This window comes from Sciurus carolinensis, chromosome 10, assembly GCF_902686445.1.
Source record: "Sciurus carolinensis chromosome 10, mSciCar1.2, whole genome shotgun sequence".
NCBI lineage: Eukaryota > Metazoa > Chordata > Mammalia > Rodentia > Sciuridae > Sciurus > Sciurus carolinensis.
The window spans coordinates 129,354,805-129,371,111 of NC_062222.1; the positions used below are offsets into that span (position 1 = coordinate 129,354,805).

At 46.3% G+C, this 16,307-nt stretch overlaps 1 protein-coding gene across 3 annotated transcripts in view; it reads left to right on the forward strand.

The window, feature by feature from the left end:
• Positions 1-16,307, forward strand: part of Prom1 (prominin 1) — a 124,070-nt gene that overhangs the window by 49,097 nt on the left and 58,666 nt on the right. For all 3 annotated transcript variants that reach the window (XM_047567087.1, XM_047567090.1, XM_047567089.1), the window contains exons 3-4: positions 4,616-4,671; positions 14,633-14,838. In XM_047567087.1, the coding sequence (XP_047423043.1) occupies positions 4,616-4,671; positions 14,633-14,838 (262 nt within the window). The remainder of the gene's footprint in view (positions 1-4,615; positions 4,672-14,632; positions 14,839-16,307) is intronic.

A 16,307-nucleotide genomic window follows, 5' to 3' on the forward strand; every position in this document is an offset into this window, starting at 1 on the left:
AGTTCAGGCCATTAACATTTAGGGTTATTATTGTGATATGATTTGTATTCCCAATCATTTGACTCATTTTTGTTTTTTGACATGATTTGGTTTCTCCTTTATTTGGCTATTCCTTTAGGCTAATTCCTCCCGTTGCTGATTTGCATCGTTGTTTTTCATCTCTTCCTCATGGAATATTTTGCTGAGAATGTTCTGTAATGCCAGCTTTCTTTTTGTAAATTCCTTTAGCTTTTGTTTATCATGGAAGGATCTTATTTCATCATCAAATCTGAAAGTAAGTTTTGCTGGGTATAAGATTCTTGGTTGGCATCCATTTTCTTTCAGGGCTTGGTAAATGTTGTTCCAGGCCCTTCTAGCTTTTGGGGTCTGGATTGAAAAATCTGCTGATATTCTTATTGGTTTCCCCCTGAATGTAATTTGATTCTTTTCTCTTGCGACCTTTAAAATCCTGTCTTTATTTTGTATGTTAGGTATTTTCATAATAATGTGCCTTGGTGTGGGTCTGTTGTAATTTTGTATATTTGGAGTCCTATAAGCCTCTTGTACTTGGTTTTCCATTTCGTTCTTCAGATTTGGGAAATTTTCTGATATTATTTCATTGAAAAGATTGTTCATTCCTTTGGTTTGTTTCTCTAAGCCTTCCTCAATCCCAATAATTCTTAAATTTGGCCTTTTCATGATATCCCATAATTCTTGTAGATTCTGTTCATGATTTCTTACCATCTTTTCTGTTTGGCCCACTTTGCTTTCAAGGTTAAATAATTTGTCTTCAATGTCTGAGGTTCTGTCTTCCAGGTGTTCTATCCTATTGGTTATGCTTTCTATGGAGTTTTTAACTTGGTTTATTGTTTCCTTCATTTCAAGTATTTCAGTTTGTTTTTTTTTTCAGTATCTCTAACTCTTTATTGAAATGACCTCTTGCTTCCTGTATTTGCTCTTTTAACTGTTCATTGGTGCGATCATTTAATGCCTGCATTTGCTCTTTTATCTCCTCCTTCAATGCCTGCATTTGCTCTTTCATCTCCTCATTTGCTTCCCTGATTGTTTTAATTATGTACATTCTGAACTCCCTTTCTGACATTTCTTCTGCTGTGCTGTCATTGGGTTTTATTGATATAGTATCTAGGTTTGTTTGGGACATTTTCTTCCCTTATTTTCTCATATTGGTCAGATGTCAGTGGAACCCTGAGATATTGCAGATTTCCTCTATTGGCTTATAGTATTCCTGTAGATTTCCAGTGTATCACCTCCCAGCCTTCAGTAGCCTGAAGTGTCGGAGGAACTTGATAATGCAGTGCTTCCGAAGAAAGCTGCCCCAGCCAGCTACTGGTTCCAGGGCTTGGAGCTGGCTCTGTGCAGAAAGGCTCTCAATGGGGGGCCTGCACCGCACAGCTGGCCGTGTGGGAGGAGCCCACCGCCGGTTTGAGCAGGGTTACCTGGGGAAGACTCTAGGTGCCCTGCCCTGCTCTGATAAGCCGCCCCTATCTGTGCATGCAGCCCAGACCGAGCTTCATCCGGTGGGGGAGACTCACCCCGTGGCTCTATTTTAGTCCGAGTCTCTCAATGCCTCCCCTTCTTGAATCCTGGGTTCTGGAGATGCAGTCACCCTCTAGTCCGCCATCTTGGATCACCCCGTGGAAAGAGCCTGTGGCCGGAGAAGGCAGGGCCGCCTGGAGAAGTCTCTGGCTGCCCTGCCCTGATCCCAGAGGCTGCTTGCGGATCAAAGCTCTCCATTGGCTTGGGGACTTGTGGCTGGCTCTGTGTAGAAAGGCTTTCACTGGGTGGTCTGCTCCGAGAAGCTAGCCTTGAAAGGCGCCTCCCACCGGAGGTAGCCGGGCTGCTTGGGGAAGTCCCTGGCTGCCCTGTTCTGGTCCCTGAAGCCGCTTGTGGGCCGGGGCGGAGCTCGCTGTGCTGGCTCTGGGACTTGGAGCTGGTTCTGTTCAGAAAGGCTCTCACTGGGGGGCCTGCTCCGAGAAGGTGGAGAAGCTGGCCATGTGGGAGGAGCCCACCGCCGGAGTGCACAGGGCTACTTGGGGAAGACTCTAGCTGCCCTGCCCTGCTCCGATAAGCCACCTCTATCCGGGCCTGCCGCCCAGGCCGAGCTTCACCCGGTGGGGGAGACTCACCAGTGACTCTATTTTAGTCAGAGTCTCTCAATGCCTCCCCTTCTTGAATCCTGGGTTCTGGAGATGCAGTCACCCTCTAGTCTGCCATCTTGGATCGCCCCTCTTCTCTCCTTTTCCCTCTTATTTTGCTCTAGGGGAAAATCCGGGGGCAAAGGCAAGGGGAGTTCCCATGAACATCTCGTATTTTTCTGCATACGAGAGAAAAATTCAACGCTTGACTTTGAGTCTGGTTTATTTCATTTAGTGTCATGTTCTCCAATTCCATCCATTTGGCAGCAAATGCTGTAATTTCTTTCTGTATGGCTGAGTAGAACTTCATTGTGTATATGTACTGTATTTTCTTTATCCATTCATTCGTTGGACATCAAAGGTTTGAGGTGATGGCTGGTTTGGTTGACTTTATTTAGCCCTGATATTTAGCCCTGATCTTCGATATTTAAAAATCATACTGTTATTTTATATCCCATAAATACATATAGCTATAATTCATCTATCTACATATAATTGATATATATATATAAAACTATAAATAAATAATAGAATCACTTAAGTGGCTGCATTGTATTTCTATAGGATAGTGCTGCTCTATTTCACAGGAAGTGAGAATATCTCTGCTCCAAAAGCTTAGATGGGTTTTGCCCTCACTGCAGGGATGGGTCTTGGCAGAGGGACTAGGTCTCTTGGCAGCCAAAAGACAGGGGTCAGCTGCCAGGGGGTAATGATGTAGATGTAGCTAGGACTATTCCTTGAATCTCCAGGACCATTAGGATCCCAGAAGGGCTGGGGAGAGGCTGGGGATCCTCAAGCACACTGCTGGTAGAATCTGCTGGAACTTGGGGGAATCCACTTCTCTGTGACTGCCATGGCCCATGATCTGAGTTCTTTGACATTTGCTTCCACTGTCTATTAGTCTCCTGCTATATGTGCTATTGAGAGAGCCTCGTCCAAGTCCACTTAGAAGGATGTGATCTCTCCTCGTATAACCTAAGGGAGACTTTCTGCAACTGCAGTCCTCGGGCCTGGTGTCTGAGTGAGGCAGACAGATAGAAAGGCCCCAGTTCCAGAACTGGTTTCTGCGGGTTTGACTCCTGCCCTCAGGACACCCTCCTGAGGAACCCAGTGGCCTGCTTACTCCACACAACCTGGAGGGACTGGTGGACACCAGAGAGAAAGGGCCATCAACTTCAAGAAAAAAGAGAGAGTGGGCCTCTGTATAAAAGCAAGACACCCCCCCCTCCCAGGGGCAACTAGCTCTGGGCTCCGACTTCTGAAGAAGTCTGCTACCTCTGTTCTGTCTCTTAAATAAAATTTGTTTTCTATACCTGTCTTAGTGTTTCTCTGGAGTTTAATCTTCAACACAGTGGGGGCGGGGAGTGGGTGGGGGAGAGAACCCAATCCTGTTTTCCAAGACCAGTATCACTTTCATCCAGGGAAATTCTGATAGAAGTCTAATCTATAAGGCAAGACTGCCTGGTGAAGGGGAGGCAGCCCGTTGGTGGGGCCTGCGGGGGCTGTGGAAGGTCTGCTTGGGTTCCCCAGGCCCTGTCAGTTTGGAAAATTCCTTTTTCTGCAGCCCAATCTTTAAACATCTGCTCAGGTGTCTTCTGCCTACAGGATGGAAGTTTTCCAGAAGGCCCTCCTGAGAGGTGGTGTGATTTGTTTTCCAGCACATAAATCTGATTGTCCTTGTTTTAAAAAATGACTCCTGGTGGGGCTCTTTTGCCCCCTCCTGGCCCACATCAGGTGTGATGGATGCAGCCAGAGTCTTGCACAAGCTCATTCCTGGGGTGCGACTGCGGTCAGCATGGTGAGCAGGAGGCTGAACAGGAGACGGAAGAGCGGGTCCCGGCTTCCTCAGCAATCCCTGTGTGCTTCCTTGGCACATTCCTCACTGTCTGGGCCTCAGTTGTCTCATATCATTCCTTTCTGACCCAGCCCTGCAAGAATTTGAAAATGTAGAAAAATGAAATGCATGGACAAAATTTGATTTTGCATAACATTTCAGGGATTTCATTCACTGCTCAGAGGTGGAAACAGGGGTTTCCCATGCTAAGAACTCTTGGATTAGGGTTAACTTCTAGACTCCTTTAAAAAATGTTATGCAAATGTGGAGTTATCAAAAGAAAAGTTTTGTTATTGCAAAATAATAACTGGTAATTTGAACATGACATTTGATTAGTGATTATTAATGACCTGCCTTTGGTTTTAATTAAGGTATATTGTGAGAAATTGTGAAATCTTTAGAATAGCAACCCTCTAATTCTGCCACTGACAAAACAGTGAATCAAAAATATCTGTACTTCTTTGGTTGCAGCCAGGGGATCATTAATTCATTTATTTGCTGACATTAAGAAATAAGAATAAAATCATAAGACTATTATATATAGGAATAATAATTTGTAACTATAACTAAACCTATTTTTTCTAAATATCCATTTTATATTTTTACTGAAAAAATAATCTTGCTATTTTGTGGCTTTCCCCCCCAGAATCCATCAGAAAAATCATACGGAAGAACTTTGATCTCTCAACTGATTATAATGAGGTAATTTTTTATTGATGTGTTTATTATTAAAAATAACAAGTATGAGAAATCTCTTGACTGAGTTGCAAATAGATCTTCAAACAGCCATTATTTAATCTGTAATTTCAGTATCCTTGGTTATAGAGAACATGGAACAACCTCATAGATCCTGTTTGAATGACAGTAGAAATTTCAAAAGTAGCATTTGAAGAAAATCTTTCAAGCTGTAGGTTATTAAAAAATTAAAATTTCCCCCAAAGAAATACTAACTTTTTTTGTGAAGGAAGAAGAGCTCCCTGAGACTTATTTGAAAATCCCCAGGATCAGTGACACTGTGTTCTGTTTTAAAAGACAGCTTGTTAGAAAGCAGCTTCCAATTTGAACAGTGTGCAATAAGCACCTGCATGGTGTGTACTTGACCTGGGGGGAGGTGCAGGTGAGGAAGGTGACCCAGTCCAATGCTGGGGGGGAGGGCCTTGTGACTCAAGGATCGAAGAGAGAAGGGAAGAATGGCTCTGTAGGTGACCTTCAGAGAACAGGTAGGGAAAAGGGTTGGTTCTGTCCCGAAGGTCTTCCAAGAGGGAGTGAACTTGGGGCTGGGTGTAGAAAGGATAAGAGGTCCTGAGCAGGTGGGAGGTGGCTCTGTCGCATCCCAGGCTGGGGAACTATGCGAGCCAAGAGATCATGTATGAAGAAGCAAGCGGGTTGGCCAGGGATAAAGAAAGGTCAGTCTGGGCCTGACCACCAGCGAGTGGACGGTATCTCAGAAAGTCCCAGGCACCTTCCTGTCTCTGCTTAACACTTCAAGAGGCGGCCAGTGCGCTATGCTGCTGATTTGCTCCTTTGGTTCTGTGACTGACACCTAAACAGAAGGATGTTCTTTCGATCTTGGTTTGGTATGGGTGTTGATTTCCTGGGAAACCCACACACAGATAATTGCTGCCTTGAATGGAGAATAATAAAAATTAGATGAGTCTGTTGGTCATGTTCTCAGTCCTGAGCAAGGTGAGCAAGGCACGCTGCCCTGCCTCTGCGAGAGTAGCCGAGGTTCTTGAGATCCAGCAAGCAGAGGTCCAGGTGAACATGCTTTACTGGCTGGTGCCACAAATCTCAGTGCTAGTGTTTGAGTGGGGACAGTTAACCCTTGCCCAGTGGAAAGTGACCTCAGATGCTGTAGTTACAAATGACCTCATCATATTCTCAATTTGCAATAAAATGAGACTCAAGAGAAAAGTGAATGTAGAAGCCAAAGAGGAAACCCTTCTCTAAATGTCATTTATATCTGATGGCGGGAAAGCCTAAGATGGGGAAGGAGCCTTTCTCCTTCCTGCGGGACTTACCGCATCCCCATGGACTGTGGAAAGCATTTCACTCTTCAGTCCACTGGCTTCATTTATGTCGTCCAGACAATTATCTATGATGGCCTGTGTCCCCAGACAGAATAAAATGTATATTCATATTGAAATCAGCATTCCATAGCAGCTAATAGTCTGAATACCACCCTCTTCTGCTAAGAAATGGGTGGGAATAGTGGACTCAGACCATGTAGGACAAACTCCTGAGACCCTGAAGTGACTCTGAGGAGTCTCGCAGGTAGGACCACGGCAGGATTCCTAAGCGGACAGCTCCTTCACGCTCAGCTTGGTTAAACTGGGAGCTGCTCTGCACTTGGGGATACCTAGATGATCCAATGTCAGGAGGCAAAGTAGAGAGAGGATAGAGCCCTGAGCCCACATGAATGGACTGAATCCTACCCTGGATACGCAGTCGGATCCCACTTCCCACAGTTGTCCAGGGAGGTGTTCAATTAAGCAAAGACACTGAAGGAACCAGGGTATCTTTGGAAGGTTAGTAATTGCTGCACTTGGTAAGTTGTCCCCTGGCCCCCTCAGGCAGACCCTGTCAAGGAGTGAAGGGCAGGGAAGGGCACGGAACACAAACTGTGATGTGGGGAAGGGAGGGTTGCCCTTCAAGAGGTTGCCAATGAGCCACCTGCCCAGAGGGTAACCACTTTGTACTGCAGAAGAGCCCTGGGAAACCGCAAAATGTCAGCCTCCAGGTCAGCTGGGGAAGGAAGGGCAGGAGAGCCACGGGGTCTGTATGCCAAGGCCAAGGGGCGCTGCTTAGGGCTGCTTGCAGGTGGAGGACAGTGTTCTTCCCTCAGTACTTCTGACCTTCCGTGGTTCTGGAGAAAACCCTCAAGCAGAGTTAAAGATGCCAGTGGTCAGAAGTCTGAGGAGGCACACCAGGGTGGTAGAGGCCCGAGGGCATGGGCAGGCACCAAAGACCTTTTCACACTGGCCTGTGCTGTGCAGCACAGGTGCACAGGTAAGGACTGCCCAGGTGAGCGGTCCTGGGGTGGAGTCTTTCTCCTGGCTCTGTGCTGCATCTTCCAGGCCCTCTGATGGCTGAGGGACCTGGGCAGCTGACTCAGTGGTCTTCTGGTGGGGGCTCTTCAGGGGATCTTCTTCCTAAGGAGATTCAGAAGCTGTCAGAAGTGTGGACCTTTTGTTCTAAGGAGGGGCCCTGACTTTGGGAGGGAGACAGGATTCCCTTTCATGCCACTGCCTCTTTTTTGCATGTTAGCTCAAAGTTTAAAGGACCCCTTCTCTTTCCTGACGATTTTTTTCAGACTTTCTCTCTTACTTAATATAGTATAGTTGCTTAATTTATACTTATGGGGTACCAGTTGGACTCAGTGCATGGTAGGAGTACAAATATGCATGAGTATGGCCCTTCCTCCGAGAATTCAGAGTTGGTGAAAGAGAGGCCAAGAAATAGACAAGTGTGTAGATGTGTCGGACTGAACTGTGTCCAGAATTCTAATGCTCATGACATCCTGCTCGGGAGCTGAGAATGTGACTGTATTTGGACAAAGGATTTTTAAAGAAGTAATTCTGAAATGAGGTCTAGGGAGGCCCTCATCCATTATGGCTGGTGTCCTTATAAGAAGGGGACGCAAAGACAGGGTCACCTAGGGAAGACCACGTGAAGCTCCAGCCAGCAGGTGGCCACCCTCCAGCCATCCAGGAGAGAGGCAGCACAGAAACCAACCCTGCCAACACCTTGATCTAGAACTCTCCAGCTTCTGGAACTGCAGGATCACGAGTGTCCAGCGTTGGAGCCACCCTGTCGGTGGTGCTGTGTACTGGCAGCTGTGCAGACTGAGACCTGGGACGCTGCATGGTGAGATGGAGAGGGCCGTGCACCACGCGGGCTGTTCTGATGCAGAGCCGGGTTGTCCAGGGAGGGACACTGCCCCCGGGAAAGCAGGGAAGACTCCATGTGCAGCTGGCTTTAAGACTTACTCAAAGGCAAGCAGAGCTAGGGAGAGGTAAAGCCTTACTTCCACCACAAACGCTTGACTTGAAGCACCAGGCCACTCAGCTGCATGAAGTGTGTCTTTAACTAGTCATCACCTTCCGTGTGAATGCAAGAGCCGCCATTGCTCGCTGTCCGAGTCAGACACTGGGTGAAGAGTGCTGCCTTGTTTCTAATTCTCACAAGGACACCCCTCCAAGGAGCAAGTGTTTCTGCCATCGTAGAGACAGGAGAAATCCTGCACTCAGAGAGGCCAAGGGACTTGCCTAAGGTCACCCAGTGGCTAAATGGCAAAGCTGGGATTTGTACCCAGACCGTTCTGACTCTGAACAGACAAACAGCATCAATGAATATGAGCCTTGTTCCAGCCCACAGGACTGCTTTGGAAGAAGCAGGTCTTAACTGAGATCTTCTGCTGTGTACAGAGAGTGTCGTAGATTCAGAGGTGTCCACTGTACATTTTCAACCATAAATTGCTCGAGTGGATGATTGTCCCTGGACAGAAATTGTCACATCCCAATTTACCTGCCACTCCAGCGTGACTAAGCCCCCCATTTTCTGAGGAAGGAATACTGAATGTGATTTCCGAGAACTCGTGAGAGATTCCAGAGCCAGGACAGTGGATGGGTAGAGGCGTGTCTGGGATGGGGGTGACTAAGAATTGGAATCATGGAGCCATGATGAAAAATGAGCCCCAGATAGATGACACTAAAACAACTCTGTTGGTCCTAAGTTCCCTTGAACAGAATCACAGCATCTCGGCAGCACATGCCAGGTCCCAGGCAGCCTTCCATGCAACTGACACCAACTAGCTTCTGGTTTTCATAAGACCATGTGAGGTGTCCATGTGAGGTGCTGGGCCAGAGAGTACATGGGCAGGGGAAGTGTCCACCCCATTTATTGCCCACTCTGTGCCGGCGCCTGTGCTCATGATGCAGAAGTGAGCCACACGACACCCAGCCCATGTCTTAGATTGCCAGGACATGTTCTTTTGGGGGTCAGAGCTCGGAGCCACTTTCCAGACTCTCCACGTCCTGGTTGTACAAGAGGAATACAACGCAGTGTCACCCGGTGACAGGCCCCCGTGGGGTTCTACAGAGAAGGCAGCTCCAAAGGGCAAGCCTAGCACCTGTCAGTTAAGTGAAGAACACAGTTCCTTCCATGACAGAATGCCGGGCTGGGGGCATCTGGGTAGATTCCTTATAATCACCTCCCCTGGTAACTGGTAAGTATTATCCACACCTTTTCAAGGAGAAACCTTTCCAGCAGTTGGTTCTTTTGGCAAACCCTCTGCATCTGCTGCTTGCCATCTTGGTGGTTCTGTCAGTGGAAATGGCGGGTTTCCTTGTCCCTGTTCCTGGACTCATTTCCACATGGTCATGGTTTACCTTTACTCTTATTTCTTGACCAACTCCCTGCTAGATTCTGCTGTTTCATTTTTTCCTCATTTATCTCACTCCTCGATTACTTCCTTGCCCTTTATGTGTCCCCTGGGGAAAGGTACAGGGCGTGGGACTCGCCCTGCTGCTATAACAACCTCACTAGCACTAACATCCTAAATGTCACTGGACACCAATGTGGCACTTAGTAAATGTCAGGTAATCACACAAGTGAGGTTGCGAGCTTGGATCCCACCTACTTATCTGAGAGGGAAGTGACTTAGCTCCTGTTTCCTGCCCTCCCAGAGGAGATGACACTCTGCCAGTAAGAAAGCTCGGTCCCTTTGCCGTGTGAGGAAAGTATGTTCTAGTGATCTGCAGGGCACAGGGCAGGGTAATGCACCACCAGGAATCATGGTTGGAGGCTCCTGGAACTCAGGTGCTTGAGCATCACCCTGGTAGACACTGGTCTTCAGGATTCATGAGTATCCATTAACACCCACTAAGACCCTTGGAGCAGAAGGATGCACAAAGCACGTTCCTGCCATTTTCTCCTGCACTTCTTAACAGTAGCAGTACGAGGTGTGGCCTCTGCTTATTCCCATTCTGTCAACAGGTAACTGAAGCTCAGTGGAGTGTGGCTACCCCATTCTGATGTAGTTATTCAGGGTCGGAGCTTTTTAAGAAGCTCCCTAGGTGATCAGAATAGGCAATTGGAGTAGAGAATCACAGACACTAAGTGGTGGAGCGAGGACTCAAACTGCCACATTCCACAGAGGACAAAACCTACCTGACAGCCAGCACGGAAGGAGAAAGAGTGTGAATGCGCCCAGCTCCCCAGAGTGCTGGTCACCATCTATCAAGTGTATGGAACGGGCAGGCCGACTCAGGGGTGGAGGAAATGAACGCAAAAGAATCGGCTGATTATTTTAGCTTATGGTTGGCTCTGCCCTGGCCACAGCCCAGAGTGCCCCGCCCTTGTAGCCAAAGGAGAGCAGGGTTCCCACACTTACTACCTGAGTTCAGCACAGCACCACCGTCGCGGGGCTCTTCCTAAAGACAACCGCTGGTCTTGCCACAATCCTGACTCACACCCTCTAGGGTGGAGTCTGAAGTCAGTGTTTCTAACTGGAAGTCAGTGTTTCACTGTGAAGTTGGCACCTTCGGGAGAATTGCCCTGAGGTGTAACAAGCCTGTGGGACCAACTTAGAGGCTGAGGAAGAAGGATTGTAAGTTTGAGGCTAGCCTGGGCAACCTAGCAAGGTCCTGTCTCAAAAATAGAATATAAAAGGCTAGGATGTAGCTCAAGGGTAGAGTGCTCCTGGGTTTAATCCCATGTACATATAAAAATTAGGCATAAAATCCATAACGACTCCCTTATCCCTCATACACTTACCACCAGGAAAGGATAGTTTCATAAACTGAGCAAATCTAGTCTTATGGAAAACTCGCTGCATCTGCTTTGGGTTTTTTTTCTTTCTTTTTTTTTTCACTTCTGGACCAGTGTTTAGGAAGAGCTGGTGTAGGGCTGGGTCTCCTATTCTCGGTTCATCAGTTCGTCAGAGTTGGACTGGGTGACAGTTAATGCCAGGTCTTGTGCGGGGCACCTGGGAGCACGTGGCGAGCGTGACTGTGAGTCCTGCCCTCCCCTCCGTGAGCGTGGAGATGGCCGAGTGGCAGCTGGCTCCTCTGTGCAGTGTCCCTACTGTCACGGGGCAGGCATAGGACTGCATGGTGGTAGGTATAGGATGTACGGCATCCGCGTGTCCTGAGGAGGCAACTCCCGGGCTTAGTCTTGAGTTTCATCAGGAGAAGAAGAAAAGAATGAGGTTCTAGGCAAGGACGCAGCATGGGGAGCCCAGAGTGAAGCAGGGCAGCACACAGGACACGTTCTGGGGACGTTTTATAGAGTGACAACAAACACCTTAGGGTGGGGAAGAACGGGGACCTGAACCAAATGGATAAGTCTGGAATAAAAATGGTGGAATTCCACTTAACACTGTTAAGCCGGGGGCACCAGCCGATCGTGGAGGCCCCGGGACTCTAGTCGACCTCTGGTTCTCCATTGTATGAAGATCACATGGTTAGCATGTTGAGCATTTGTGACTTTCTAATTTTCTTTTCCACAAGTGACCCATACTGATTAAAAACCTTTCTCCTGGTATGGTGGCACACTCCTGTAGTCCCAGCAGCTTGTGAGGTTGAGGCAGGAAGATCACGAGTTCAAAGCCAGCCTCACTCAGCAACGTAGCAAGACCCTAAGCAACTTAGTGAGACCCTGTCTCCAAATTAAAAATAAAAAGAACTGGGGATGTGGCTCAGTGGTTCAGTGCCCCGGGTTCAGTCCCCAATACCAAAACAAAACAAAGCAAAGCTTCAGTGATTCAGTGTCCTTGGGTTCAGTCCCCAATACCAAAACAAAACAAAGCAAAACCAAACCAAGAACCTTTCAGTAACCCAAATGTAAATTTCAGCACTTGGCTCTACCCAACACATTCCTCGAATGCACACTCGGGTATTGCATTTCTTTCTTCTATTATTCTTCTGTTGCTTGATTTTCTCTGTTTGGGATGCTCATGTTGGCGGCTGTGGTCACTCACTCACGCGACGTTTCCTGTCTGCTTTCTTGGTGCCTGCCGCCTCTGCTACACACAAACTCCTCAACTGTTTTGACTTCGCAGCCAGAGAACATAGTCTTGGTCCTGAAGGTAAAACTCCTGTCTGCTGTCCCTTGCATGTTGCTCTTTATCTCAAAACAGTACGTAGTGTTGCTTTGCTCAGAACTTTCTGTTCTTCCTTGCTATCTTCCCTGTGATGTTTTTTAAATTGTTCATTTCGTTGTTGTTTCTGCTGTCATCTTTAATCTTGTCTTGGTCTTATCTTCAGCTTAATCTAAAAAGTGCTTGAAGATCTTGGTGTATCAAAAAGTAATTTGCATACTGCCAGATCTTGGCTAACCTTTAGCCTAGGAGTCAACTCTTAACATGATGCATTCTGAGTCCTGATACTACCTAATTTAGTCAGAATTAGTTAGTTCTATGTAAAATACAGAATTTGTACTTGAAGCTAAAATGAGTGCATTGTAAACATTTCAATATACCTTCTTTCCTGGGCTTGTGTTTAGTGTCTCTTGGGATTTAGGAAGGGTTTAAAATTCCTTTCAAAGCAATAAATAATTTAGAATGTTTGCTGAGAAATAGCAAAATATGAAAGTATGTCAGAGTTTGGAGTGTCTGAGATAGTTCCCTAGTTGGCCAAGTACGTTAGTCTTTGAGGAAAAGTTGAAGAGTCCCCTACACGTGGCTCTCCATAGCCATGGGAAGGGGGTCAAGGTGAAGCACGCATATGTAACTCACGAATGCATCAAAATTTGGCCCCTTTTTTTCTGTTTTGCAATTTAATCTGAGAATATTGAAGTAGATGGTATTCAAGTGTCACATGCATCTGATTTAATACGTAAGCATTACTGTTTCTTGAATATGAATTCATGTAATTAGTTCTTTTAATTACATCAGGTTATGTGACTCTCCTCCCCACATGATATGCTGGTGGGGTTGATGCTAAAGGAACACCTTCTAGACTGGGGACTCGGCAAGCATGTGCTCCCAGGAATGTGACCTGTCCCGGGTCTGGTTACTTGTCACACAACAGATCAGTTTAGTCAAGAGACAAGGTGTTGAGCCAAGAAAGGTAACTTCATTTGAAAAACAGGTAGAGGAGATGAAGGACTCTTGTCACAAAGCCTATCTTGCCAGGAAGCTGACTTGGGAGTGGTTTATAAAGTCAGTTGATGGGCACTCTCAGACTAGCAGGTACCTTGTCACAGGGAGTTGGGCCAGATCATGCACATGTGGTCCTAAATACCTAGTCACAAGATGCTGTTTAGTTCTGCAGATCTCCAGAACATGGATCATTAGTTCCTTGGACCATTCTTGTCTTGGTGAGTTTGCTCCTGACACGTTACACAGTGGACAGGCTGAGGGGGGGGCAGGGGGGTCACTGCCCCGACCTTCTTGCTGATCCCCAAACTCACAGCAGTGAAAGAAAACAGATTTCGCTTGATTATTATGGAAGACGAGGGTCAGGAGAGGTTGAATAGGAAGTCAAGCAGGAGATCTGTTCTCAGCACTCAGCTGTAGGAACAGGATCTGTGTTTTGTTTATTGCTCAGCTTGGACTCAGCGTTGGTTGCTGTCTAGCTTGTCCATAGGTTCCCCACTGCCTGCTGTAATTTTCTGCCATTTTTGAGAAAGGTAACTGTAGGCATGATTGGGAACAGGCTGAGTTTCATCATCCAGTTGCATTCATGTTCATTTACCCTTTGTTTGTTTGTTTTTGTGGTGCTGGGCCTTGTGCATGCGAGGCACACCCTCTACCAGTTGAGCTATATCCCGAACCCAACTTTCATTTACCTTGGAATAAACTAGTAGTGATAATGAAAACATACTCTGTCCCATGATTGTATCCAGACGTTGTACTTGTTCCTGGGAACTCGGGACCAGTCTCAGACACGGACTGTGGAGCTGAGGACCTCACCAGGACTATGGGAAGTGTCATTAAGTGTCAACGCTGTGCCTGGTAGTCAGTTAGGCACCTTCCCTCTAAGCATATACCCCCACCTCTAATTTTCACAGGATCCAAACCATTATTCCCAGAGTCAGGATGGAAAAGCTAAGTGGACTGTGTTTTATCATCAGACTCGGAATGCCTGAACCTTTGTTCTAAATCTAGATCTATTCCAGATTCTTTTGTAACTAAGAATTTGTCACTAACTGATTCAATCCAAACGGCCTCAACTCTGTGTCCTATCTGTATAGATTATTCATTGTGCAGGTATTGCTGCTAAGATTTATCAGATCGTTTACAAACTGACAAAATATGTTTGGGGTTAAAATTAAACCACTTGCCCACATCACCTACAATCACAAAAATGGGAAGTTATATTCCATGTATGTATGATATGTCAAAATACATTCTAGTGTCTCATATAACTAAAAAGAACACACTTTTTCAAAATGAAAAAAAAATTAAACCATTTGCCACTTGACCCTGGTGGACACCTTCCTGGGAATTGAAAGAAAGCTAGTAGTCACTTGTTCCCACATTCTAATAACATAATCCTGTTTTGAAAGGGCGTTTCAAATGGAAAAATATGTACACGCACATTACGATTCAACTCATGAGAGTGAATAGGTTAAAAGAAAATGAAGCGCGTTTTCTCTGGCTTGTTCCACTTACTATTTCATGTGACCATTTGTGTTGTTTCTTTTGTTTGAATTGCAGATCGCCTACTATGAGATCGGCATTATCATATGTGCTTTCCTGGGGCTGTTATTTATTATTCTGGTACCTGTGGTGGGTTATTTCTTTTCCATATGTCGTTGCTGTAACAAATGTGGTGGAAAAATGCATCAGCGAGAGAAGGAGAACGGGCCCTTCCAGAGGAAGTGCTTCGCCGTCTCCCTCCTGGTGATCTGTGTGCTCATAAGGCAAGTAGCATCTTGGACGACAGCTGATTGTTTTCAGGGTGATGAGCCATGGCCCCCGTTTTAACTGATAAGCCCGTGAATTTAAAACTGAGTATGAGGACAAAAAAGCAGAAAAGGGAGAACAGAGGTGCTTGTCTAAGGCGATTCCAAAGGTCTCACTGTCCCTGGACGTGAGCTTAGTGAGGAAGCAGCCCTAATTTGAGTGACCAGCTGGCCCTGGGCACTTTTCCCCCTTGTGGATATAGTGGTAAATGCAGAGAGCATCCACTCCCTGAGCAGCTCTCTCTCTAAGGCCTTTGCCACATTTGCTAGTTGATTTTATAGTTGATTCCAAAGAAATCTTGCCGGGTGAGTGCAGTCCCTGCCTTTGGAAATTTGAGAATATCGCAGAAGGCTCTTAACTTTCTACTAATTTCTAAACTCACTTGCCTTGAATTTGCTGTTCATCCGCTACCCTGCTTTGAGGTCTGGAACACATTTCATTATTTAGGATGTTTCTGCTGCAGTTTTTGCTGCTGCCAGAAGTTTTCCAATTGACGGGCAGATGAGAAATACATTGCTCTTAAGATGAGGATGTTTTCTTGAGTCCAGATTGATTCCTCCGCTGAGGAATGTGCACCATGGCACTGGTCCGCTTGTGATTTTTGGTTACTGTGTCACATTTCCTCATTTATTCAACCAGTGTCTCATACAGCAACAAAGGTGAAGGTCCCACTAGGCGAACCAGGCTAGGCCTGATGGATCCAGACCTAAAGACTGACAATCAGCATTCTTGTCTTTCTCCAAACACCACATTGCACAGCATCCATGGGTGAGATTTTTCAAGTTTTATTAAGTAGGCAATGATTGTGTATTTGAGCACAAAGCAGTGATTCCTACTAGTTGAAGTTTTAGCTAGCAAACCGAAGAGAAAAAGTCATTAAGTGTGGCCATCAGTAAGGGTCTGGTAAGATGCGTGGTCTGGGGAGACCATTTGTCCATATTAGAAATGCAGGATACCCATTCAAAGAACTGGGTGGCTCTACATGTATTGATAAAATAGAGTCTCCAAGAGAGATGAAGGGAAAACAGCAAACCTGTGTGCATGGTCACATAGTAACTGTGATGTGAACAGAAAAGGAAGGTGACCCAAGACACAAAAGCGTGGTTGTGTTTTTACAGAATATACGTGAAAGGCTGGTGAGGGACCAGCCCCAGCGGTTGCTTCTGCAGAGGAAATTGGGGGCAGTTGGGTGGAAGGAAGGAGCTCATTCTTGCTGCAGCTGGGCTGCCTGTCTCTTCTGAATTGTTGTACCAGGCTCGGGCACTACCTGTTGAACTAATTGCACTAGAAATTAAACTTGAGCAATGCAAAATCCCAGCAAAAACCAATGTGTTAGCACTTGTTCCAGGGCAATAATTATTTAAATAGCAAAGGCATAATTTTGCTAGAAAAAAAAGTGGACTAATAGACTCAAACACATATGAGT